Below are 25,416 nucleotides of genomic sequence, written 5' to 3'. Positions count from 1 at the left end.
GGGGGGGAAAGGCGGCCGGGTGGCGGCGGCGGGGCCGGAGGTGTCGGGGTCGGTGTGAGGCTGCCGGTACCGGAGGTACGCGGGGATGGGGCTGGAACCGGGGCCCCCCGAGCTCCTCACAGCGCCTGTGGGAGCCGGGCGGCTGCTCGGTGGTTTATTAGGGGGTGTGTGTGGGGGGGGTAACAGGGGGGTTATTCGGGCGTGACGTCACGGCCGGTGACGTCAGGGCCCGGTGACGTCACGCCCCCGTGACGTCACGCTCCTAAGGCTATCGGGCTGCCCCACGGCCCGGTTCTGTCCCAGCGCCTGGGGCCGGGGCCGCTCGGTTGTCCTGTCCCCGCGGTGGGAATTGGGCGGGTTTTAGGTATTTTTTTTTTAACGATTTTTATCCAATTTTTAGGATTTTTATCAAATTTTAGTGGGTTTTAGTACTTAGAGGAGTGAGGGTTGTTGCTGCCTGCAGCGTGTCCTCCCCACAGCGCAGGCCCTGGGCCTTCCTGGGCCCTTTCCCCCAGGCTCGCACCTCCCACTGGTCTTGGGGCTGGTTTGGGGTTTTGCAGCTCTTTGGGCTGGTTTGGGGGTTTTTGGTTTTTCACCAGAGCCGCTGCAGGCCGAGGGCAAGCTCTCCCTGCAGGCTTGCCCATGCTGGCAGCAGTGTCTGTGGCTCTCCCCAGCATCACACCCGTATCACCCCAACATCTCCCAAACTCACGTTTTGGGGTTATTGACCACGCTATGAGTCCTGACCATAAAGTCAAAGAACCTCTCGGGCCCCAGTTTTGCAGCGCTTTATAAAACTGAGCAGTTTTAAGCATTCTCAGTACTCCCACTGACCTCGGTGGGACCAGTTAGAGTGCTCTGCATTAAACACACACGTTTTTTCAGGCAAAGAGCCAGCGATGGCTCACGTAAGCACACACACCATGGGTTTTCATCCTTTCGCTGCAATGTGTTGTTACAGCTCGGTTTCCTAAAGGTTAAATGCGTTGAGCTCAACCTGGGGTCTGGCTGTAAGCTCGCCAGGTTCTGTTCTGCACATTTCGTCTTGCTTGGCTCCAGTACCTTCCTGAAGAACTGTACGGTTGGCACCGCTCGCGCTTTATCCTGTCTGGATCCTTTATCAGCTCCAGCAGCTGTTTTGCATAAGTGTGGTGGTCGAAGAACACGGCTTTTGCAAATCATTGTTCCCAGCAGTAAGACATTGTTGTCTGCTTAACAGGAATGGCTTTTCCAAAAGCGGAACGTGACAAACAATTTATAACAAATCAGACCTTTTTTAAGAGTTGAACAGTAATATTCAGTGGCCCTTCACCAATGTTTTATGCATTATGCAAGCTCAGCAGAGCTATACCAGAGAGCATATGCAATTACTGAAGATAATTATCTTATTCTTATGAGGAAAAATGTTGTTCAGTATTTCTTGTGTTAAATAATTGAGGTTTCTAATGCTGTTTTAGAAGGAAAGTCACAGACCCTTGGAAATCTAGTAATTTAAATTTAATAATTTAAAGTGATGAAAATGACACAGGCAAAGTCGAGGAGGTGCTGGAATTATCTTCTAATAAATCTGAAGCATTATTAGTTGGGAGATTATTGTTTTGGAAGGTTGGAAGTTGTTCCATGTGTTCGATTCAGTAACAAAGACCAGGGTTTGTCTTCACTTCAGAGCTGTGATCAGTTGGAGCGGCATCGAATCTTGTGAAATCAGCTCAGGTGTCAGCGGTCCGTGGCGCTCCAAGTCCTCGCCATACAGTAAAGAAATCTGCACGAGGTTACCCAAATGAGCAAGTCTGTTGTCAGCAGCCTTTGGCAGCAGAAATCATTTCCCCAAAGTGTCACTGGAGGAAAGGTCGAAAACAGGAACGAAAGAAGCTGTGGTAGTTTTTTTTGCTTGGTTATTTTGTTTTGTTTTTTTTTGCTTTTTTACTGTTGAGTGTGGAAAAGTAGCTTCATCAGCACAGAGGTGTAGCTGCGCTCTCTGTGCTCATCCCATTTTAAATGAACAGGCAAGAGGCATGATGGAAAATAGTCAGGCCAAAAACAAAAGAAAAGATTTCTGTTTACAGAGAAACAAGCAGAGTGCAGGTTTTCCAGTTTCCCTTGCAGGCTTTGGTGGGTGAGTTGGTTAGTCAAGCTTGAAGGAGAGCTGGACACAGCTGTCTTCTTGCCTTCTTTGTTAAGCAGATTTTGGCAACAGCTGCAACAGGAGTGGGTCAGGTACACATTTCTCATCAGATGTCAAATCCAGAGTCTTGGTTGACCTTCGACAATTTATCTTGAACTGAAAAATCTCCTGATCTGGGCAGTGTGTTAGCAGCGAATGTTCCCATTCCTGAATACGCTTAATTAGTCTCTACTGGACAGACAGTTAGTACAAATCAGCTGTACTTATTTATAGTAAATTATTTTTTTCATAAGCGATACAAATTCTCTCTGCTTTAGGCAGTGTTAGCCAGCGATTCTGGAAGGACACAGGGAGTGTCTGCATTATTTATTAAGAAAATGTATTCCTTTGTATTGTGGTATTTATGAAATTCAACCCTATTAGCATTTGGTATTGGTTGAAGAAAATGATGGTACCTCTGAAGTCACCCAGACAGTGCGGTGAAGTCAGATATTCTTTAAGATAACATTTAACTCGTGGCTTCTATATTTTGTTAATGTTTTTTTTAGAGCTCTGGAGCAGTTTAGATAGAATCATAATTTCAGGAAATGCACATTGGATTAGAAACTTTCTTGAATCAGGCTTCCAGGAAAATTTATACCAGATTTTCTCTTAACAGCATCATCTCATTTTGTTGCAAGTTGATTTTATTCTGGCTTTTAAAAAAGAAAAATCTTTGTGTGCAAAGAGCCCCAAGTTAAAGTCTGTATCCCAGCGTCTTCAAATATCTCGTGCACATGTAAATTTGAAGTGTGAATTCTGTCCCTAGACAAAACATTTTTTCAAGCTGCTTTGAGACACGGGACACAATTTGGTGTAGTGGAGATAATAAGCAAGATACGACAGCTGAGATGTAGCAGCACAAAACAGAAGATTTTCAATAGCAGTTTGCTGTAAAACAGCAACAACAACAAGAAAAAAGAAAGCAGAAGCAAGGGAGTTTGCAAAAAAAAAAAAAAAGAAAAAAAAAAGGAAGTATGTTTAGACAATCCTGTCCTGGTATTCAGAAAGGGACTTCTTCTCTTTGTAGATGACTGCCAAGAGAATTTTCTCAATGCAAGAACCGATAAGCATATTAAATAATATTTAGACATTTAACACCGACTGTGCCTTAAAATCAAGTAAGTAGATGTATAAATGCTAAAAATCAGATGCGTGAGTGCTTTATTTCTAGATGCTAAATGGAAAACCAGTGTTGAAAAACCAGGGCTTAAAAGGACTTTGATGTCAGTGTGGAAGGAGGCAGACATTATATCCTCTTTCTTGCTTTTCTGTATCTATTAAGAAAGTCCTTTATTTCCCATTAACAAATGCAGAATCCACTTTCTGACCCTAAAGATAGTTGTGCATTTTGAGTAGTCAGTACAAATTGTTCTTTTTTAAAACCTTCTTTCTCTTAATGATTATTGTTCCTGAGATTATTTATTTGGATGGGAAGATGAACATCTAGAGGACCGAAGGTTGTGTTAATGCCTTCTTACCCTCATTTCATTACTGTGGTCTGAGCAAAGCTGTGATTTGGAACCTCTTGGCTGGCAGTTTATATTATGCTAATCGAAATATGTTTACTGGAAACGAAATTTAAATACGCTGTAAGCTTGCTATCATTAATAAACTTAATACTTTTTTTTTTTTCAGTTGGATTTCCAGTTTCCTCTCCTAATATTGATGGTCTTGAACGTGCATTTGGATCCAACACATTTTCTATCACCAAACAAATCAAGAGCCTCCTCTCCTATCTCAGAGCAGTACAGACAGTTTAATATCTTATGACCTCACTTCTCCAAATTAAATGAAAAAAGATTTTTCTCTAGCTTTCCATGAAGCTCAGCTGCTGCCTGTTAATTTTGACTGTGAGTGTTGATCTTTCGATTGGATTTACACTGGAAAATGTAGTTTCTAATGGAACATCTGCCTTTGGGTCTTTCAATACATCGCTTCATCCGGTGCCTCAAGCTTTACTAAGTTCCCCAGCACACCATGATATCATAGCCAAAGAGGGGACCAGTATTTTAATTGAATGTAAACTGAACATCAGCCAATATGAATATATCCTTTGGTATAACTCCAGAGGACACCTGCTTGAACAGAAAGATGAAGGTGAGCTTTTCTGCTATTTTATGACCTTGGGCGTTCTGCTTTTATATGGTACATGAAAACATCTGAGATTTTATTGTTGTTTTGTTTTCCTATCCTCCCATTTTTACAGTTTGGAAATAGGGGGAGAACAAGCCCCCAAAATTGTTCTTTGTCCTTTTGCATGTGGTGGAGCAGGAATTATACCTGGGTTCGTGTGTCCTAGCCCATCCATCCTGCAGTGGTGCCCTACAGAATTGTTTTGTTCACGAGACATCACAGTATGCAGTGCAAAAGAACTGTCTGCATCCTACCAGATACTAACTGATCTTTTTATTTATTATTGCTCTGGTTTATACTTTATCTTCCCAAATGCATGAATTAAACACGCTTCTCCACAGTTGTGACCTTTTATGAGCTGGCAAACAGTGCTTTAATTTTGTTAGAGGATTTTATAAAGCATGGGATAACTTACTGCATTTATTTTCTGGTTTATGCACCACTGAGACTGCGGAAACCAACAAGGTTTGTAATGGCCAAGGATGAAATACATGATATTTAACCCCTTCATACAGAGGAAGAATGTATTTTTGTAGCCGTGGCTTTTATAGTTCTGTCCCTCTTGTTTTTCATTTAGAAAAAGATGTCTTTTAGAGATCCATGTGTTGTCCTCTATTAGTATTAATGAAGGTCATCGAGCTAATTGATAGGATCTTCTCAGAGGCCGTCTTACTGCTTTAAGTATTCAGTAACCTCTGTGCAGTTAGAATGCCATCTGGAAATTAGTTCAAAGTAGACTAATTAGAAAAATGAGTTATGAAAACAGTTTTTCTTCCAGGTTATAAACCCGTAGGAAATACTGTATAAAGCTAGCCTCTTTTATTGATTTCTTTTTACATGAGTTTTGTATATCAGCACTGCGTGCTCAGCAGAAAGCTGCGTCTCAAGAAAATCTTGTGTTCTTTTGCCAGCTGAGCCATTTACAGATTCTGATCTTTTTCCTGGGTCACTTGACTTTTGACCGAGAATATACAGAAAATTAGACTTTATAGCAGACAATCTTTCAACACACTGCATTTCAGTGGGTGACAAGTTCAGCTTAAGAATTAGATTCCCCATCAGAAAGAACTAGAAATGCAAAAGCACTCAAGAAAGTGTAGATGAGAGAAAACAGAAGAACCAGAGTAGTGAGTGCACAGAATAATTTACTGTCAAGTAGTAGGATTGGTACCTGAGTTAGGGCTTTCTCTGTCACAAGCATGAAAAGGAAATTTCCATTCTTGGTGTAATTTGTGTAGTGCTAGAAATGGACTGCTTGCTTCAAAGCCCTGTCTCCTGTTTATGGAGCAAGTAGCATGTGTCTAGCTTGCCTAATTATTTTAGTTTCATTAGCTCAGCTTGTTTCTTTTGAATCTCCAGGTGGACGGTGGAAGATTGCTGATAATTCCCTTAACATCACAAAGGTCAGCTTTGCTGACCGGGGGCGATACACGTGTGCGGCTGTTAATCGTAACAACACCTCGTACTACACAGTCACCCTGAGAGTTATCTTCACCTCGGGAGACATGAGTATCTACTACATGATTGTGTGCCTCGTTGCCTTTGCTATCACCCTCATTTTAAACATAACCCGTCTGTGCATGATGAGCAGCCACCTCCGCAAAACGGAGAAGGCCATTAATGAGTTCTTCAGGACGGAAGGAGCTGAGAAGCTTCAGAAGGCTTTCGAGATAGCCAAGCGTATCCCTATCATTACATCTGCCAAAACGCTGGAGTTGGCCAAAGTCACTCAGTTTAAGACCATGGAGTTTGCTCGGTACATCGAAGAGCTTGCCAGGAGCATTCCCCTTCCACCACTGATCCTTAACTGCAGGGCGTTCATGGAAGAGATCTTTGAGGCTGTGCGAGTTGATGACCCTGATGAAGTGGGCGAGGAGGAAAAGCAAACCCAAGCGTGTGGTACCCAAGCTGCGATATACCCCATCAACCCAGAGATCAAGCGCAGCGATTCGCCAGCTGGGGATTCGGATGATGGATCCATGAATGAGCAAGGTCAAGAGATAGCCGTTCAGGTGTCCATCCACCCCCAGTCAGAAGTGCAGAGCATCGACACAGTTTCTCATGACAGCTGCCAGTTTGCTCCTTCTGAGGAAGGCACCTGCTGAGAGCAGTGACACACTCATGAAAGAAGCATGAGTGACTCTAGGACACTGTGAGAAAGGGATCTGCAAACAAGCTGCCTCATCCCATGTGCACCAGAGTTATTTTTTTCCAAATTGCAAGGTGCCAGAACTACTACTGAAATCTGTATTTTCCATCAGTGTTCCTCTGTATTCATCTAACAGTTTCAAGTCTGTTAGAGAAGGCCATTTGAAATACCTGTGGCTTTTATTTTTGAAGCAAGCTTACTAAACTTAAAATATTTACAAGACAGGAATTCTTTGTCCTTGTCTCATTGGTAGTTTCCGACACTTCTGATCTGTATTAGAAGTGGTCAGGCTGAGCAAAACAACTTGCAATAAGATCTTCTCCTTTGTGAACTCTTAATTTCCTTCACAAAGTGAAACCAGAATCCCTTTTAGCCAATTTTACTGTCCTGATGAGTTGTGTGCTCTTCTTGAATTGCCTTTTGGTGCGTGTAGCCCATCAGAACCACGGTGAGCTTGAACAAATCTGTTTTGTGTAGTGTGCTTCTATGTTGCTATCACAATGTACTGTACTTAGAAAAAGAATGGCACCAGGATCGGCTGGTGCATGAAACGCATTGGTGTAGTTTCAGAGCAGCTTAGAGAACAACCAGGGGATCTCAGTTTTCCATGCATCTGCAGAAAACTTGTGTGTACTCCAGTGTGTGGAAGCAAGTTGTTACAAAGCTTGTCACTTAACCTTGGTGCTGACTGCCAAAGCGCCTTACCCTGGTTCTGTCTCGCAGAGCAGTAAGCAGTACTGCTGGCACCGGCTGTCTGCTGCCTCTGCTGATTCACTATAGAAAATCCAAAGTTTTGCATTGCATTTGACATTGTTGTGAGAAAGGAATGACAGTAATCATCTAGTGACATAACTTAAACATGAATTTGTCTACAGATCGGGTATCTCAGGCAGTTCTTTCTGAGCAGCATTATAATAAAAGAGGGGAAAAGCAATGACACTCACTTTGCTTTGGCTCGTACTTTCAGAAAGCAGCAGAAGAGAGAGGGCTCAGCAGAGGGGCTGGCTGAGCTGCTTGCCCAGCGTTGCTTACAGGACCGGAGTAACTTTGTACTGTGCCCTCTCCTGTCTGTTGAAGGAGTGGCAGAAGGGTGAGGTGCTAGTGCTCACATCCCTGCCTACACAGCACAGACATACTGCACCGAGGATCTCCCGCACGGCTTCCTCAGCAGTAGAGACCCAGCCTTGTGGAAGTTACGTGCAGACACGAATCAAGTTTCTCCTTTCACTCGTTGGTGCTGATTTTTTTCTCCTTAGCATTTATAAGTTGTATCACTTAAATAGCATTTTATATCCTGTTGAGATTTAGTAGATGTAAGGCTTGCAAGCACTCCATAAATTAATTTCGTACAACTACTGGAACCATATTGCCATATAATTTTAACAACTTGGCAACAGAAGCACCATTTAATTTCCCACAACTCTTTTTTCTTTTCCTTATTATTACAGAAATGTCAGTTGAACGAGTGATTCTGGAAGGCTGTTCAGGATTCTTAACAGGAATTGACACTACATGACTAGAGATGGAAAACAAGCAGGCACAGTGGTAATAACAGGATGGGGCCTCCTGTTGGAATGCATCCTCATAAAAAAGGATCTAAACAGATTATATTTATCATATCATATCAGAGGATGGGAAACTGACGCATCTATTACTATTTTAAAATACCTCCCGGGGAAAGTTCTGCAGCCAGCCACCCGTAAATGCAGCCTAGTTGGCTTTGGTGTTTTGGGTAAGAGCTGTGTTTTTCAGGAAGAATTAAAATTGCTAGCCCTGGTTATTGCAGTGCTCTGACCAACCTGGTGCCATTTCCAAGTCTGTAGCAAACATTATCTGCTTCAGGGGAATAAAGCCTGCTGTAGACACTTACGACAGACACTGCCCTCAGCAGTAACTTCTTAGCTTCCATAGCTTGATGGCACTTTATGTCCAGGTGAGAAGTTTGTGTAGTTTTGTGTGACCTGTCTGGTTTCTTCAAAAGTTTTTGGTGATCAGTGTTAAAAGATACTCTTGTGGATAAAGGCGTAGTTCTCTTAGAAGCCCTGCTGAGGTGCTGCTGGCTTCATTTCTGTACTACAGCCAGCTCTGCAGGTTTATTGCACGCGCATGAGTGTAGATTCGGGGGTTTGCACCATTTTTGGATGTCCTATTTGAAAGAGATGGTGGCCACAAGAGAGGAAAACCTGTTTTAATCTCCTTTGTGCCACATGCCTTTGGGATTGTATCCACACCTGCCTTTTTTTCCCTGAAACAGCTCTCCTTGCTTCTGTGAAGCTGTTGCATTACACGTGGCAGTAGCATCTTTGACATTTTCCCGCATACTATATATGCAATGTAGAGGTGCAGCTACAAAATCGAAGCTCCAGTTAATTGCTTCCTAAGAAGCAGTTATGCAATTGTGATTGACAGATGTCTCATCAGACGTGGCAGCTTACAGGCAGCAGAATGACACTAGAGGTGTGTCAGATGGGTGTCAGGAGAGCAGTTTCTAGATTAATTCAATCTGTTCTTTGATTTTTATACTTTATTTACATAGCCCCGAGTTCTTACTAAGCACAGATACTCATTGTCTTCTTGTGTCCTTGTTTCTGCTGGAGAGGAAGGAATGATCTTGCATACAGGTCCTCAGAAATGCAGTTGCCATGTCAATTGCCGGAATGGTAAAACTAAGAATTGCCCTAAATTATTACGATATTTTGTAATTGATTTCATTCCTGGGAATGAGGCTGTTTTGCAAGAATTTCAGTAAATCAGTGATACTTATTAAATGTAGGAACTGATTCTACTCCCACCGAACTCAATTAGAGCAGATTGGAAGCTCTGGTGTATTTTACAACCAATATCGCAGGATCTTTATGCATCTGAAAGTGAGGACGGTGGTGCTGTTATACAGTAAATGTGATTTTCAGAGAATGAAACCCGACAGTGATTTCCACACAACTTGTGAACTATTCTTGTTATGTTAACTAGATGTGTGCACTTAAATTTGGTTGATGTGACTAATTGAAAATTAACATTGAAAGATTCCATAAACATCAGTGTTTCTCTCTAACCTTTTCTAGCACAAGGAGATTCTGCAGTGGTTTCCTTGGTCTAAACTAAATTCTTTGACAATCGCAAGGCTATTTTCTCTCTTCTTTGTAACTTCTTTTTATTTTAAATAACGTAAAATCTACTTGTTACCCAAGAGTACCTAAAAATAACTTTGTAGTGGTTATTTGTATTACATGGATTGTAATGTAACTGTTTAATGTAACCACATAGGATTTCATACTTTCATAAAATGAATTGGTAGATTTGCAAAATAAATTAAAAACAAAAACCTTGTTTTGTTAGGGGTTTATTTATTTATTTATTTTAATCAGTAAGGGGTGGTGAGCAACAGTCTGTCTGAGGTTAAATAGCAGCTGTGTTCAGCTCTGCAGAATGCTGTTAGCAACCCTGATAAAGGTTGCCAGGACATTCAGCCATCTGACAGACAGTTCTTGCTATGATGTCTTTGGGTTTGATGTGTTCTCTGTCTCAAAGTCCCCAGCAGCATCCGTAAAAATTGCTGCCAGCTGCAAAAACAAGTAGTTGCAGACCTGAAATGGTCTCGGTAAGGCCCATGCTTTCTCAGTTTCACTTTTGCAAGGTAAGAAGTTAATTGTGGAGTGCAGGAGCCCTCAGCCACAAACCTTTATTTTCTGTTCTTATGTTTTTATGTGGTTGTACAGGTCTGTAGTATAATCACCTCTTTTTCCACATCATTTTGGTGACCAGGCTTCACCTCATTCCAGTGGCCAGAATTGAGTTCCTGATTGCTTTGCAATCAACTCAAAGCATTAACTCTGCCCAGGGAGATCCCAGGGCCGTCAGGGAGGAGCTGACCTATCACCACTGGTTGCCCCAGGAAGCCCGATTTCCCCTCTTGAGTGCCTGATGCTGCACAGCAATGAACATCTGTATGGGCTTCTCCTACAGCTGTGCATGCCAGCCTGGAGCACAGAATAAAAATACCCCTAATAAAGTTTATACTGTAATTTCCCCCTCCCTGCCCAATCCCGGCATCATGAGAAACCCTCTGTAGTATAGTCAGTGGGGTTGTTTGAGCAAATGAGAACTGACTTTGCCCACGCTGTTTTTAAAGAATAGTCTCTGGTTGCCAGTCTCTGCACGAGAAAGAGAGTAGAATTAAAGCTGAATCTTGGGGATTTTCCTATGAGAATCAGTTGCTTAAAGGAAGAATTATTGGACCCACGCTCCTCAGGCTGAGTCAGTGTTCAGTCAGCATCTGCTTTCTATCCCTACATCGTGAGATAAGCATCAATGATAAAGGGTCCTTTCCTTAAAATCCTGTAACCAGACTCCTCATGATCCTAACCACAGTGAAAAAGTTCATCTACATGAGCTTAAAGCACTCTTCCATTGGGATAACAACAGATAATTGAAAAGGGAGTTGGGCTAAGGGCAATTGTACTTTAATTTTTGGTTTGTTCCTTAAAAAAGATAATCTTATGTTGCAGCACTCTTGTCTTGCGAGTGCAGACTCCTGCAGGAGACGTGCTTTGGAGAGGCCACCATATCATTCAACTCAGGCAAGTTACAGCTTTATTGACTTCTGTTCAGCCAGGTCATTTCACACCAGCTGGGTATCTCTTTTGTTCATTTTTTTAATTATACAGCAGCTCGTTCAGATGTCTTCAAATACTGCCAGCTTTTTTTTGCATGTGGAAGGGAAAATTACACTATCGCTCCCAAAAAAAGAAAACAAAAATATATATGTATATATTTTTAGACATTCAAATGTAATTAAAAAACCTGAAAAGCCAGAAAGTGGAGCTTTCTCACTGGTAGGACAGTGCCTGGTCACGCCTGGCTGCCAATGATCATAATAATATCAAGCAATTAGGCCTTTCATTTTCATTAAGCTAATTAATTGTTTGCACAGCGCCCTGAATATGGAATCATTTTCCTTTGGAAGGAATAAAAAGGATTAGAATGGCTGCATCCCAAGATGCTCGGAACGTACTTTATTTATTTTATAGGAGAAAAATTCTCTCGTGCCCCCAGCACAAGCCGTGTACTCGAGTGTTAATGCCCGCGCCGGGACGTTTACATCAGCGGAGATGCACACAGATTATACATATGTCCATCCATCTGCCTCCACGCTCCATATGCTACCCGGGGCTCTTGCTGCATGTCAATGAGCCCGCAACGGAGCCAGCGCTGTGTGCGTGCTGCCAGTTTTGGATGTCAGGAGCTGGGCGAGATGCGCGCGTCCCCTTGGAAGTCGCCGTCCGTGTGCGCCCCAGGCAGCGCCGTGTGCTGGGACAGCGCTCGCAGGGTGCTGCGGGGTGCGCACGGACTGCAGGCTGCCTCGAGAGGGTTTGTGCTCCAAACAAAGCGACTCAAATGAAAGCCAGGGTAGGGTTTCGTGACGAAGGGTACCCAGTGGATGCAATGTGCAGAGGTTATTGCTCGCTCTCTGATTTGTTATGTTTGGCCTCTCTGTTCGGTGCCTCTTTGTGCTGCCGCGTTATTAAATATATATTTCATATTAAATTGTTTCAAGTGTGACACAAGCTTGCAGGAAGCCGTTTCGGTGGAGAGCGAGGGGACATACCCAGCCTAAAGATTAGGGGAGAGGCTCCCACCACAAACTTCAAGTAAATCAGTTGGAGACAGCTGGCTGGAGGTGCCTTTTTAGTCTGCTCCAAGGCCTGCTACGGGCCATCTGCAAGAGGGAGAGTGAAAATCGTGTCCCATGCTACCTCCTCTGAAGAGCAGGGCACTGAGAAGAGCCCTGGGCTGGAAGGCAGCGAGGCCGCCAGGATGCGCTCGCAGCCACTGGCAGATGCCTTGGAAAGAGCCAGGGGCAGAGATGCCTCATCTCCCAGGCAATCTGTTCCCTCGCTAAACTATCCTGACTGCTGGAAAGATTTCCCTAACATCTGCCCCCGAGCAGCTCTAAATCCATCACTCATCTCATCCTGTCCACGCCTGCCGTTGCTACATCCCCAGCACCTCGCGCTGCCCGGACCTGGCTTCGTGTGGGCTTGGAAAGCAACCCCTACAAAGGATGGGACTGTGTCCTGCCATCATTTCAGGAGCTTGTCAGCATTTCATTTACTTTCTCTTATATTTTGTCCACAGTAAGTATTTTGAGGTTTTTTTGCCTGGTCGATGGGAAAATCTCAGATTTTCTTTTTTTTTTCCTCTGTGAGTTTTTCCCAAGCTTAGCTCTCCTAAGTAATGAGTAGTGAGGAAGACAATGGACCAGAACAGACATGAAGGAGTTTGGACAACTGCCCTAAATTAGAGGATGGGTTTGCTTTGGAAATCCTCTACGCATCACACTCCGTTATAGAGAGTCGTTTTCAGCAGCAAATCTCTTCCAACAGGGTGTCACTTCGCTTCCGTACATTCCTTGAAATGCTTTATTAATTTGATGACCTTGTGGGCTCTGAGAAAAAGCCATTTATCAGTGTTTTGAGGAAAGAGAGCTCCTCTGGGCTAAAGGGACTGTTTTGTTGCTCAGATTTATTGGTTGGCTGACTTAATTCACCATTCAAACACGATGATTTTTTAGCTGCTGGGCAGCGGCCCTTTCAATGTTGAAACTAATTAACTCCTCGAGCTCTTCTTGGTGCGGCTGTTTTCTTACCGCTTTTTAATCCAGGGAAATAAAGCAAACACAATCCCTGAAACACAAACACGGGTTGCATGGCTACGGTATCAGCGCCGGCACAGAGCCCCACGGAGCGACGCTGTGTTACAGCGAGGCCGAGGCTGGTGGCTGGCCCTGCTGTCGCTGTGACAGTGCTCAGCGGAAAGATGAGAAAGGAGACAATGTCTGGGGATAGAAAAGGAGGGATGCTAGAGCTGTAATGAGGCAAGAGCTTGGAGAAGAGCAAGGGAAGGCTGCCCTTTGTTCTCTGATTTACAGGTAGGGAGCCACAGACAGCAGAGGTCCGAGCTGTGGCTTGCAGGCAGGTCCAGATCAATGGCAATGCATTTGGGGGGGGTCCTTGCACCTCCATCCCCTTCCTTCATCCCTGATGATGCTTTTGTAACCTGCACCTCCGAGCAAACAGACCACTTCATAGCTCCAATGGGTCATGAGGACTGCAGTCCTGCTCTGCCAGGGCCCTTTCGAAGCCTTGTGTGGCTGGAGAAGGAAGGGAAAGGGGCTTGCTGCTGGCTGGGACACATCTGGCTGCAGGATGCTGAGCTGTTCATCGCTGTCAGCCAGTTGTGCTCACCAAATATTTTCTAGGAGAAGTTGATAATCCCAGCCATATTTCATGGTGGTGAATAAAGAAGGCGTAATAGGCCTCAGAGCTCAATGCAGATAAATTCAGTGTCACTGCAATCCGCACAGGGTTTTGTGAAGCCCCGCTGCCCTGCTCCCTGCTCCGAGTCTGCAGGTACGAAGGGAATATAAATCACGGCTGCTAACCCAACCCGGGGAATCCCTCGCTGACTGCAGCGAGCTCCCCATCTGTCTTCGTCCCTGACAGTTTGATTACCTTTATCATCATCTTTAAACGGGGAGCTGCAAATACCATTAGTGGCCATAAAGCACGGCAGTTCCTCCCGACGGGCTCCCAGCAGGGTCCTCGCTGCCTCTCCCCAGGGACTCGGGGCTGGGAGCCCCAGCCCTGGCTCTCGACACGCCTCCATTCGGTTACCTTCCTCCTGCATTTCATTTTAGGTGCCTTCAGGATTTCCAGCTTTCTTTTTCAAGGTCTTTCTTGTTCCTGGAGCACAGGGGTGTAGAGGAGCATCCCTGGGCATGCAGTCAAGGAGATCCCACACCACTGGACCTGCTGGGAACAAAAAGGAAGGTGCGGGGTCTGGCTGTGCTTGGAGGGGAGAGCTCTGCTCTCTGCGGTGCTGGGGGAGCTCACCTGGCCTTGGCTAACCAGGTGGGAGCTCCAACGGGATGCTGAGGTTTTCTGTCCACTAGTTGCCTAGGAGAACTCATCGTTCTAGGAGAATTAGGGTGAAGGTTTGTCGCGGAGGGGGGTTAAATAAGAGAAAACCAAATTTGGGTGTCAGGAGAGTCCGAAGTAGCACTGCGGGATATGTTGTACCCATCTGCTGCCCCATCTCCCCGCTCAGCCACAGCCTGCTCCAGCATCTCTTGGCCTCAGACGTGACCTTAGGGACAGGACAGGACACAGGCAGGGTGTGAGGGGGACTGCACAGTGCTTGGGGGGGATGCTGGTGCTGGACAGGCCGAGATGCCCTGGGGACCTGCTCTGTGCATCCCCCAGGTTGCTGGGGGTCAGGGGCATGTCCCCACAATCCCAGCACAGGGCGGGGAAGGAGCTGCCTCTGCTGGAGCTGGCACAGGCCCCAAGGCCGTCTCCGTTGCCGCTAGAGGCAGCTCTTGTTTTGAGCATGGAGAAAGCAGCCCGCAGGCACCGAGCGGCTGCCCAGGCACTGTCCTGAAGGGCTCCCTGCCTGCCCGAGCCCAACACCACCCCCCAACAAGGACCTGCAGCCCCCCAGCCCACCGGGGGTCCCATCCAGCAGTGGCTTTCCCCATGGGGGCACATACGGCACGTTAGAGCCTGGGGGAGGGCAAGGAGACCCCCAGCATGTCGAGGGAGCCTGGCAGCAGGAGGGCAGGAGATAAAAGCCAGCAAAGAAGGATTTGTCCTTCTTTCCTCGTAGATTAACAGATCCGGCTTTGACGGGAGGATTTAGTGATTACAGTGACTTAATTGCATGGGGGAAACCTTTCCCAGCAATTCCTTGTCTGACCAGCTTGGCACGTCGAACAGCGGGGTCAGTGGGGCTGGCATGGGGACGGGCAGGCACAGCCCGGGTGGCACACGGGGCTGTCCCCATGCCCTGGCCAGGACTTCAGAACAAGCCTGGATGGATGAACACTGCCCGTGGTTGTGCTCCCACCTGCTGCCTGCCTTGGGGAGCCCCGGGGAGGCCAGACCCTCTTGCCCACCCTTTCTTGGCCCTGCAGCACGAGCAGGGTGGGCAGCATGGGCAGCCAGGAGGGTCCGTGGTGTCCGGGAGGTCTTCGGCTGCCACCCGTCCCTCCTTGTCACGTCAGGGCTCGGCCTGGGTGATTTCCAGCACTGCTCTTTTCATTTCAGTGCGGCAGGAGAGGCGGCTTACGGAGGCCTTAAAGGAATAAACGATGCATAAAAATATTTGATCAATTAAGCCGAACGATTTGGCAAGCGCAGGCTCCCGCTGTACCCATCCTCCTCACAATTGCCTCATTATCCAGCACCAAATCAAGCTGTCACGGCTTTTTTTTTTTTTTGGCTTGGGGAGGGAGGGAGGGAGCCACTTTCCAGCCTTTACCTCCAAAACGAGCAGTCAGAGCTGGGCACTGACTCACCGAGAGCATCCCCCCGGCTGCCTTCCCCCGCCGCCCCCTCACCGCGCGCAGGCGGGGGCGATGCGCCTCGCGTGGCTGCTCCTCGCTAATTTGGTCACAGAACAGGGATCAGGGCTGTGATTTCAGCAGCAGGAGCTGCTCGGGGAGGCCCTGCCTCCGAGCTGCATGGATGGCCGGTGGATGCTGAAGGCTGCTGGACAGCTCTGACCAGAGGATGCTCATGGACAGGCTCCCAACTCATCTTGGGGGCTTGTGTGAGCTGGGGGGGTCCTGGCCACCCCAGGGACCCTTCCCCGGTGCTGGGGGGTGTAGATTCTCCTGTGTCTTGCAGTGGCTGGGCTCACATTGCCCTTCTAGGGGGGGTGTTTTGGCTGCTGACCTTCTGAGAGTCTCTGGTGGCTGAGGGTCAGGGAGGCGGCTGTCCCTTGTCTGCATCTGAAAGCACCGAAGGAATTACAGCTACCAATGGACACACCTGCACGGTGTTATCAGCTCTTTCTTCCCTAGGAAACCACAAGAAATTGCACCGAGAGGCCCTTGCTATGAGCAGATTCCAGAAGGACTGTACACAGGCGTGCGCATGAGCCCCAGACACCAGAGCTCCCCAAAACCAGGCTGCAGCTGCCAGCAGCATCCTGTGGGTGGGATCGTGCTGCTGCCCGGCCTGTGCCATGGTGCTGGGGCTGGTACTGGGGCTGCCTGAGCTGCAGCTCGCACAGGAGACACACACAACCCATGCTGTTTGGCTTCGGTGCCTTTCCACTGCTGTCACAACAAGAGACACTCCCGCTGCTCTCTCAGACTGGCTAATTGGCTGTAAAGAGCAGATTTATGTTCAAATCACAGCTACTTTTGAACTTCAGGCTTGTCCTTAACATCCAATTCCTACGAGGTTGATTTTTTTCCCCCTTCCGAGCATGACTCCGCTCGGGCTCTCTTTGCTGAGAAGCAGCACACGTGGCCGTACAGGACCCCAAACCTGCCTGGGGGATGCAAGGCAGGTTGCACACCCTGCACAGCTCCCACGAGGGATTTTGAGCTCCTGTGCTGGCTTCCCCCAGCTCCTACAGCTCCTGGAAATAGGATTTCAGAGCCACAAACCAGCACGGGAAAGCCAAACCCTGCAGACCCCACTGCTCCACGGGAGCTTTGCTCTGGTTGCTTTTAATTCCCCCGCCGAAGCTCTGTGATGGGATCCGTGCGGGTATCACACCGCGTGCTGAGCGGAGCACCCACATGAATCATGGAAATAATGGAGCTCTCTGCCTGTCCTCCACCCACTCCCCATCTCAGTCACCTCTGCAGTTTGTTTTTTTCTCTTCTCCAGCTCTGCCAAAGCTGGAAACAGCTCGAGCTGTGCAGCCAGCTCCGGTTTTCCCTACCTCAGGCCAAACAGGAGCTCTGGAAAAGCCGGAGCAGCTCCAAAAGCAACTGGGAAAGGGCTGGCAAGCTGGGACTCCAGCTGTGACCTCCTCCAGTGAGACTGGGAGGTCAGGACTGGAGCAATGCGGGCAGGAAAACGATGGCAAAAGCACAGCTCGACGGGAGGATTTGGAGCTGCAGCTCTGGGTCTCTACATTGCTTGGCAATTTCAGATCACAGATAGAAATATCCAAGAGAAGCTCCTCGTAAATAACCTGTTCTGTGTTTTTTTTTTTTTTTCTCTTTTTCCCTGCTCTACAGCTGTGGAACATTGCAGCCGGGGTTTCCAAAAGCGGCGCAGGCCCTGGCAGGTTCATATCCAGCTGAAGCAAACCCTGCTTGGCTTCGGGAAGGTCCCCGAGCCCTGCAGTCACATCTTGCTGGGTGCAGTTTGCACCTTTGCTGTGCCTTGTTTGGCTGCGTCAATGCCTTTTGCATCTGGGCCAGATTCAGCATTACTCTTGCTGTGGTTTTACACTAATTTAACTGTGGGATTTCAGCTGAGGGGAAACATAGAAAAGGATTCAGGGCATCTGTTGTGAGAGAAAGACAAAGGCATTTTTTTATATAACTCCTCCAAGAGAAAGAGAAACGGAGGTGACAATTCTTTGCTAAAAGCTACCAGGTTATTTCCCTGCACCCAGCAGGAGAAAGCCCTTGGGCCCAGCTGATTCCTGCTGCTCCCTCCCTTCGAGGTGAGAGCAGGTCACCCTCAAGACACCCGGAGCCCCCCTGTGCAGCAGCTCTGCCCTCACAGCCACCTTCCCCGTCTGGGCTCTGGCTCAGCAGTCGGTTGTCACCGTCCTTTCCACGATGCTGACCCTGCTGCCACTGCCTCCCCGCAATGCCACAGGGCAGGAGCAGCTCGGTGCTGCCAGCCCAGGGCACGTTGTTGTCTGAGATGTGCCCCCTTGATCACTCTGGGGCTATGCTAATGGCTTTCTGCATTAATTACACGGAAATCTGAATGTTCAGCAGCGCCTGGGTACCTCTGCGCAGCACGAAGGCAGGCGCGCTCATCGCCGTGTGGCATGACGGCATCTATTTTTTTGCATAATAAAGGTAAAGCCGCACCAGGGATGTGTGTCTTTTATGGGCCCACGTCAACCGCCTGCAGGTCTGGAGAGCTGTGAGCAGGAGGGGGAGAGCGCAGGAAGGCAGGCAAAATAAACAGATAAATCCCCTGAACATATGGCTCGTGCTCCGGATCTTTACGCATGAGGCACCCCACTTAATAAAAGTTTAGGATGGAAAAGCCAAATAAAATTGATAATCTGCCCAGGGAGGGTGATTCAGATGAAGTAAGCACATTACAAGGGGATGACTGATTTACAGTTTTCTTCTATTTGCAGTTTTATGACTATTACAGTTATTCTTGTGAATATAATTCATTACCGTGCTATTATTCCCAGAAGTGAAAATCAAAGGTTTATCAGCCGACACCGGCAAGCATGAAATACTGCCCCAGCACGCGGCTCTACGCTGAAATCAAAGCCTCAGCGCCGACCAAAGAAACCTTCCCCTGGCCCCAGTGCTGCTGGTGAGCCCCCCCCCAGACCCCTAGGGTGGGAGCGGGCAGGGGTGGGCAGCCCAGAGCCACCAGCAGCATCCCTCTGCTCCAAGTGGTGACCAAGTGGGAAAAAGAGGCTGGTTCAGTTATTTGGAAATAAAATAATCCTGGGGGCATTCCCTAGCTACTTGCTGTTGGAGAGGAGATGCTAAGGAGCGATCCTGCTGTATTTTGGGGGCTGAGGCTGGGCAGAGGGGCAAATGGCATCTCGCTATGTAGGGTGCTGGAGGTGATAACTGGGGACTGAGAGTGTGAACCGGAGCACGGTGAATTCAGGGGAGGGTTTTATTTTGACTAAAAGCCATCGCTGGAAGAAATGGACTGAGGCAGGGTTATAGCCAACCTAAGAGGCAATCAAGAGAGGAATGAAGTGTAATTTAGGCTGTTGCTGGGTGGCAATCTGATCCTGCAGCCTGCGTTTAATACAAATGCCATCGTAACTGTGGTGGGGTGCCTCTGGCTGCTGCTGACACCCAGCACCAGCTGAGGTTTCAGCCTGGTGTCCCAGCCCTCCTGTCCTGATCCTGTGGGTTTTGGGGTTTTGCCACCCCACAGGCCAGTTGTGGAAAACAAGACAAATCTCTTCCAGCCTCCCTCTGCTCCTATTTCCAACAAGTGTTTTCTGAAATGGCACACTCTGTCTTCCCGTTTGGCTCCACGGTGGAGCCTCATCCCTCAAAGCACTCCAGATACTCCTGCCGTCCTGCTCAAATATCATGTAGCTCTTGATTAAAACAACTCCGGAAGCTAAAATGGCAAGGGGAGCCCTGCACAGACCAAGGCCCCTTCATCCCAGCACCCTGGCGCTAGTCCTGGCCACGCGTGGGTGTGATGGAGAGAGCAGGAGGGACCATGCAGACCCAGGCTTGCTTCTCCACAACGACTCCTGGCTTCACTGACCAGCTCAGAGCTTGTCTTGGCACTTAACAGCCCCTGGTGGATTTTTAATTCCTAGAATTTGTCTGATCACTTTCTGAAACCTTGTAAAATATGGGCTTTTGCAGTATCTTCCAGTAATAAGTCCCTGGCCAGCTCTGGAAGAGGAGGTTTCTCCCCTGGCTCGTGTGCTTTCAGAGCCTCTGTCGGTGGCACTGTGATCCAGGTCACGTGCGGAGATGGGAAATATGAACACTGAAGCCGAGAGTTTGCTCCTCATCCCTACAAAGTGCCACTGTGGGAGCAGAGTTTCTGAAGTCAGAATTGCTCAAAAGGCAACAAAACTGCCTCCAGCTGCATCACCAGAGCCTGTCCTCAGCCCTCCGCCCTCCCCGGGGCCCCAGAAATGGCACGTTGCAGAGCAGCTGAACACAGGCAGCCAGGATGAGCTGCAAAGGCTGTTTAACAGCTTTAGTTCAGGAAAAAATAAAAAAAAATAAAAAATGCTTAAACAAATGTGTCCATCATGCTGGAGAGAGCTGAATCTCTGCCCGTGCTCAGAGTGAAGCACATGTCAAGTGCTGTCCCCAGCTTCCCAGTGCCCCTGGCACAGCCGCCTTCAGCATTTCAGGCATTAAGATTCTCCAACTGGACATGCGCAAAATAAATCCTATTAGTGCAAACGGCATGAAATAAAGGCAAATCAGCTACGGTAATAACCGTGTACTTTTCCTGCCAGAGGCTGGGGACAGGGTGCATTGGGGACCCAAAAGTGCCCAGCGAGGACACAGCTCCAGACTGAGCTAATGGCACATGTGCAGCCGAGAGACTTCAGCATCGTGGTTAATTGTGATGAGCAATAAAATTCCAGCTGGGGAAGAAGGTCCCAGTGCCTGCCAATTAGTTCTGGCATCCCGAAGACAGACTGTAATGGGATTATTGAACCAGTCCTATTATGCACTAAAAGTGTTCAGGGAACCTCGCCACTGTGCCGCTGCTGAGAGCGATGCACAGAGCCTCACACGCCGGGGGGAGCTGGGGCTGGGAACCAAGACCAGCATCTTGTCTCACTCCTGGGCGAAGTACTCATCGTGCCAGCACTGTTCCAGGCTACAGCTGGGCAGGAAAAGTGACCAAGATTTTGTAGTTTAAAATAAAACCGGAATCCTTTCCTCTCTTACAAGGGAAGCCCAAGAAGCTGTATCGGACCCCAGCTGAGAACATTTCAAAGGGAGCGCTGCTCAGGAAGCTGTTTGCTTGGCCATCTTACTATAAGGGCAGGTATTTGTGACACCGAGCTTTCTCCTTTCCAGGCCTGCAGAGATACCATGTTTGTAGCAATGCTGCAGCTAAGGCCGGGAGGAGCAGCTCAGCTGCCAAGGAGCCGCTTTGCTCCTCCACTCGCAGTGATGTTTGGAGCTGCAGGCTCACCTCGGCAGACGATGGAAGGGACGTCCTACGGGCTCCTGGTCTCAGCAGCTGCCAAAACTGCATGCCTCTCTGTCTCTGCTCCCTGAAAACCTCGATGGAGAGACCGAAATCTCTATTCAGATGACAACAATGCTGGCAAAGCCCAGCCACACAAGGAGCAGAAAGGCACAACGCAGCCTCTCTGATGCCCCGATGAGGTCAGGTGCCCTGCATCCGATGTCCCCATGTCCCTGGGGTGAGATCAGGACCCCCTCTGCCTGCTGGGGCTGTAGGGGCCAGGCAAGGAGCCTGCCCTGGGCACAGGGTGGGGCCCCAGCAGGCTGATCACAAAATGGAACCAGAAGCTCATTATTAGGCAATGAAGAGGCAGACCAAGCGGAAAATAAGGGGGGTGGGAGCGGATGGGTGCTGGGTTGTTTCTGCAGGAAACATGAGCAGGACTTGGGTAAAAAGGATGAAAACCTATCTGATTATAAGGGCAACATTTACTTCCTGTGGCTGCTTGGAGCAGCACGGAGCCAGGACTGCCCCAGGGCTGCAGCAAGGATGAAGAGGAGGGGAGCAGCAGTCACAGCCGAGGCTGTGCCACGGGCTGGGGAAAGATCCCAAATGTCCTGCTGCCAGAGCACAGTCAGACCATTGGCCAGTTATTCCTAAAAAGCATGAAGAGGGGCTGAACTTTCACTCCAGGCCATAACAATGTTTGTTTTTCTCTCTGGGAACCTGCACATCCCAGACCCGAGGGAGATGCAGGGAGATGCCCAGGGCACCACCTGCATCCTGTGCCATGTCCTGCTGTCCCCACAAAGCAGAGCCACGCTAACAGCCCGCGGCCAAACCCCCAGCTGGCTCTGAATGCATCATTTCCACTGCATTAATTTCCACTCATTATCGATCACTTTGTAACGCACCAGGAGTGTGCTGCGCTCCAGCGCTCGGGAGTTAGGAGGCCATCAATATCTGGCTGCGGTGAAGGATGTGCCCCCCCAAATCATCCTTCCCGTGTTACACATGGAGCAGAGGGCTCCTGCTGTTCCAGCTCCCTGTGCTGCCACTGCCCCAGCAGGACAAGGTCCCAAATTCAGCCACTGAAGCCCTTACACACCCATCCAGGGGGGGATTTACTGGCTGATAGCAGAGCACAGGCTCTCCACAGCACAGTTTGTCTGCTGTTGAGCTCACCGGGCACTGAGAGCTAGAGGAGAAGACAGAGCGGTATCATTTATTTACGGTCTTAAAGACTTTTAGGGTCAGGAGCATGGCCAGGGTTTATCCGAAGTGAGCCCAGCACGGTGTGTACAGTGTGCCCAACGTGTCACAGACCTGAGCAGCTCGCAGCACGCGGGTGTGTGGCTCACACTGCCACCACCCCAGCTGTTAGCCCTCGGAGATGCTGAGCACAGGGCTGAACAGCACCCAAGGACCACTTGAGCTCTTCCAGGGGACTGGGGCTGCGACCTCTTCCAAGGACTTCTTTATTTCACCTAAAATTGTCACAAAGCTGCAGCTGGCGTGGCTTGGGTGAGCGAGCACAGCACTGCTCCTCCTGCAGAGCTCCCCCAGCACAGGAACACGCTGCTGCCACCTCCAGCAGCTCCCAAATGGGGTTCCCCAGGGGGCAGCCCCATCTTTTTTACGACTTTCTGGTGATGGAGCTGGCACTGGTAAGCTCCTGACTTATCCTAAGGCTGACGAGCAGGTCCTAGGATGCAGCTCCAGCTTGGGCTGGAGGCTGTTTATTGCGCGCTGGAGGTCGAGGGAAGGGTCCATTTTTTTCCACAGGTATAAATAGTTCAGCTCTGCCCTCCCCCTGTGCACACTGCCTCATTGCTGTAGGGTCAGGCTGGGATACAAGAGATGCTCAAGCCCCCAGGAGCACCAGGGATCACAGGCTGCATGCTGATGGCGCATATCAATAATTTTGTTGTAGGGTGGTGGTGAGCTGCAGACCGAGGAAGGCCAGTTCCTCGCTTTCGTCAAAAACCAGATCAGCTCTGTAAATACATTAAAACCCAGCTCATGTTATTTATCTCAAACCACCTGAACTCCCTGTTTCAGTACATTATCTGCCAGCTCCCACCATGGGAGGCGTTACGTGACATTGCTCTGAGAGGAGCCTCCATCCGTCAGAGCCTCAGTTTTAGGTCGGATTTCCTCACTAAGACAGAAGCTGCTGGGAAAAAAATAAAAAAAAAAAAAGAGCAAACACACAGAAAAAAAAAAAAAAAAAATGTCAGGGAGCCTGCGAGCACATATGGAGAAAATGAAAAGCAAGTTTTGGGTTTCCCATCTATGCTCTCTTGAGTGTCCTATTAAATTTGCAAACCAACTGGAGGCAGAAGGATGTGAAGCGCAGCTGCTTCCCAACCTGCAGCAGGAATTGCTCCTGGCCCTGCACGGCAGTTTGTCAAGCAATGTTTTTGTCTTCTGAGGCTCTTCATTGGCCCCTCCACCATCCTCTAAATTCCTTTCCCCCAATAATTTCACCGAGTCACTTATTTCTCCGTAACTCAGAAACAAGCTCAGATGACTCCTTTTTGGCTCCATCTCTTTAAAGCACTGACAATAGGAACAGACTGCACAGCCCTACACCTGCAGGCTCCTCTTTTTGGGGTGGCCCTCTCCTGAGCCAGGCTGATCCCCCAGAGGTGCATGGGGCTCACAGGGGGCTGCATCCTGCCCACTGCCACCCATGCTAGAGGGGGACAGCGATGTCCCCATCCCTCTAACCCCAGACTGGGCAGGGAAACTCCAGGCATGAAGCAGGACACAAAGCGTCCAGGGGAATGCAAGCAACTCGGAGGAGGAGCAGCCGAACAGCTCTCCTTGTATTGATTTATTTATAGAGAAGGAGATATTAATGCCAGACCTGTTGTTTGAACTGGTTTCTCCTCGGCACGCAGCGAGCAGCCCTGCTGTGCCTGCGTGCGTGCAGGCGTGTGCCGAGTGCTAATCCCTGCCCCGTGCCCCTGGCTGCTGCTCCCCCAAATTCCCTTCAACTTCCCAACTTTCCCTCACCTTTCCCCATCCGGAGCAGGGAGTGGCTGGCAATTAGACTATTAGCAGGGGTGGGGAACGTTTCCAAATGCACGTGGTTGTTCTGTAGTCCAAGGGATTTTAATTAGATGGAGATGGAGGAGAGCAGGTTTCGCAGGTGGGACCTGCAGCCCAGCAGAGGAGACCCAAAGGACTGCCTGCCCCACAACAACAGGACTCAATGCTCCACCATCACATGGACTGAGCCCATGCCTCCACATTTTCCTGCAGTTTTATTATTACTTTTACATCCCGAGTCTTACAGTATGCCGGTTTTACAGCAGGGCATGCTCTGTGATGGGTTTTTCTCTTGTTTTGGGGTTTCGCTCAGCAGCGTAACAAGACAATGGGATTTATGGGCAGCTCTGCGTTTTCCATTACAGGTTTTCTTAGCAAGATCATCACTTCTGTCACTGCTCTTGCTGGCCTTTCTCTCTGGCTTTGGTGGCCCCCAAGAGACGCAGCACACATTAGTCTCCAGCTGTTGTTAGAGCAACCTGAGCAGGAGCTGTTCTAGCTAAACAAAAGTTCCAGGAACAGCAGGGTTTTAAAAGTATCTTGAGGTATTTTTGCTGTCACCCATTAAAATCAGCTTGGATGAAGCCCTGCTTACAGGAGGCAAGAACAAAAAGCATCCTCTGTTGGATGGATAAGGATGAACACAGCCACCTCGAATGGCCAGACAGGGACTGAAAAAGCAGCCAAAAGCTGCAGCTAAGCCAGGGGCTACAAGCTGGCACGGGGATAACGAGGACCCGGCTGCTATTTCTTAACAGGACCCCGAGGTTTGGTGGGGAAGGGAGAGCATAGAGCTTCCTTCAGTCGCAATCACGGTGATGATTTGGAAAAACAATATTTTGGCCGGCCCACCCTCAGTCCAAGTGGGCTGCCCGCCTCGGATGGGCTCTGCTCATCTCCAGATCCACTTCTAGCACTTACAGCTCCTTCTGGCCACTCCAAATAGAAAAAAAAAAAAAAAAAAAAAAAAAAAAAAAAAAAAAAGAAGAAAAAAGAAGAAAAAAAAAAAGGGTGGGGGGGATTTCTGGAGGATGAGACTGCCTTGGCACAAAAAGCCTTTCCCCCAGCAGGAGCACTCCCTGCAGCAGCTGGGGTATGGCAGGGCTGAGTCATTAAGTCCTCCCCTCCGGCTAAATGCGAAATTGCTCGTTGGGCAGCGTGAATAATTCAGGACGGCATCTCACAGGTCTAAGCGCCCTGTCCACTCCCAGAGACTGGGCTGCTGTGTGCAAGCAAAACCAGGCCCCCACCCTGAAGGG

The 25,416-nt window shown here is 48.6% G+C and overlaps 1 protein-coding gene across 1 annotated transcript; it reads left to right on the top strand.

Moving 5' to 3' along the window:
- The first annotated feature begins 11 nt into the window (after positions 1-11).
- Positions 12-9,750, top strand: MFAP3 (microfibril associated protein 3). Its single transcript, XM_032196676.1, has 3 exons — positions 12-75; positions 3,803-4,264; positions 5,660-9,750. Exons 2-3 carry the CDS (start codon positions 3,985-3,987, stop codon positions 6,403-6,405), a joined length of 1,026 nt encoding a protein of 341 aa, XP_032052567.1. The 5' UTR covers positions 12-75; positions 3,803-3,984; the 3' UTR covers positions 6,406-9,750.
- Positions 9,751-25,416: the final 15,666 nt, after the last annotated feature.

Source organism: Aythya fuligula, chromosome 14 (genome assembly GCF_009819795.1).
Source record: "Aythya fuligula isolate bAytFul2 chromosome 14, bAytFul2.pri, whole genome shotgun sequence".
In the NCBI taxonomy this organism is placed as follows: Eukaryota; Metazoa; Chordata; class Aves; order Anseriformes; family Anatidae; genus Aythya; species Aythya fuligula.
The sequence above is the reverse complement of the archived record's forward strand: the minus strand, read 5'-3'. Positions and strand labels throughout refer to the sequence as shown.

Bases quoted from the DNA above. Each gene is read 5' to 3' on its own strand.
- MFAP3 (XM_032196676.1), top strand. From the start codon at position 3,985: ATGAAGCTCAGCTGCTGCCTGTTAATTTTGACTGTGAGTGTTGATCTT. The intron at 4,265-5,659 runs GTGAGCTTTTCT...TTGAATCTCCAG, and splicing joins GCTTGAACAGAAAGATGAAG to GTGGACGGTGGAAGATTGCT.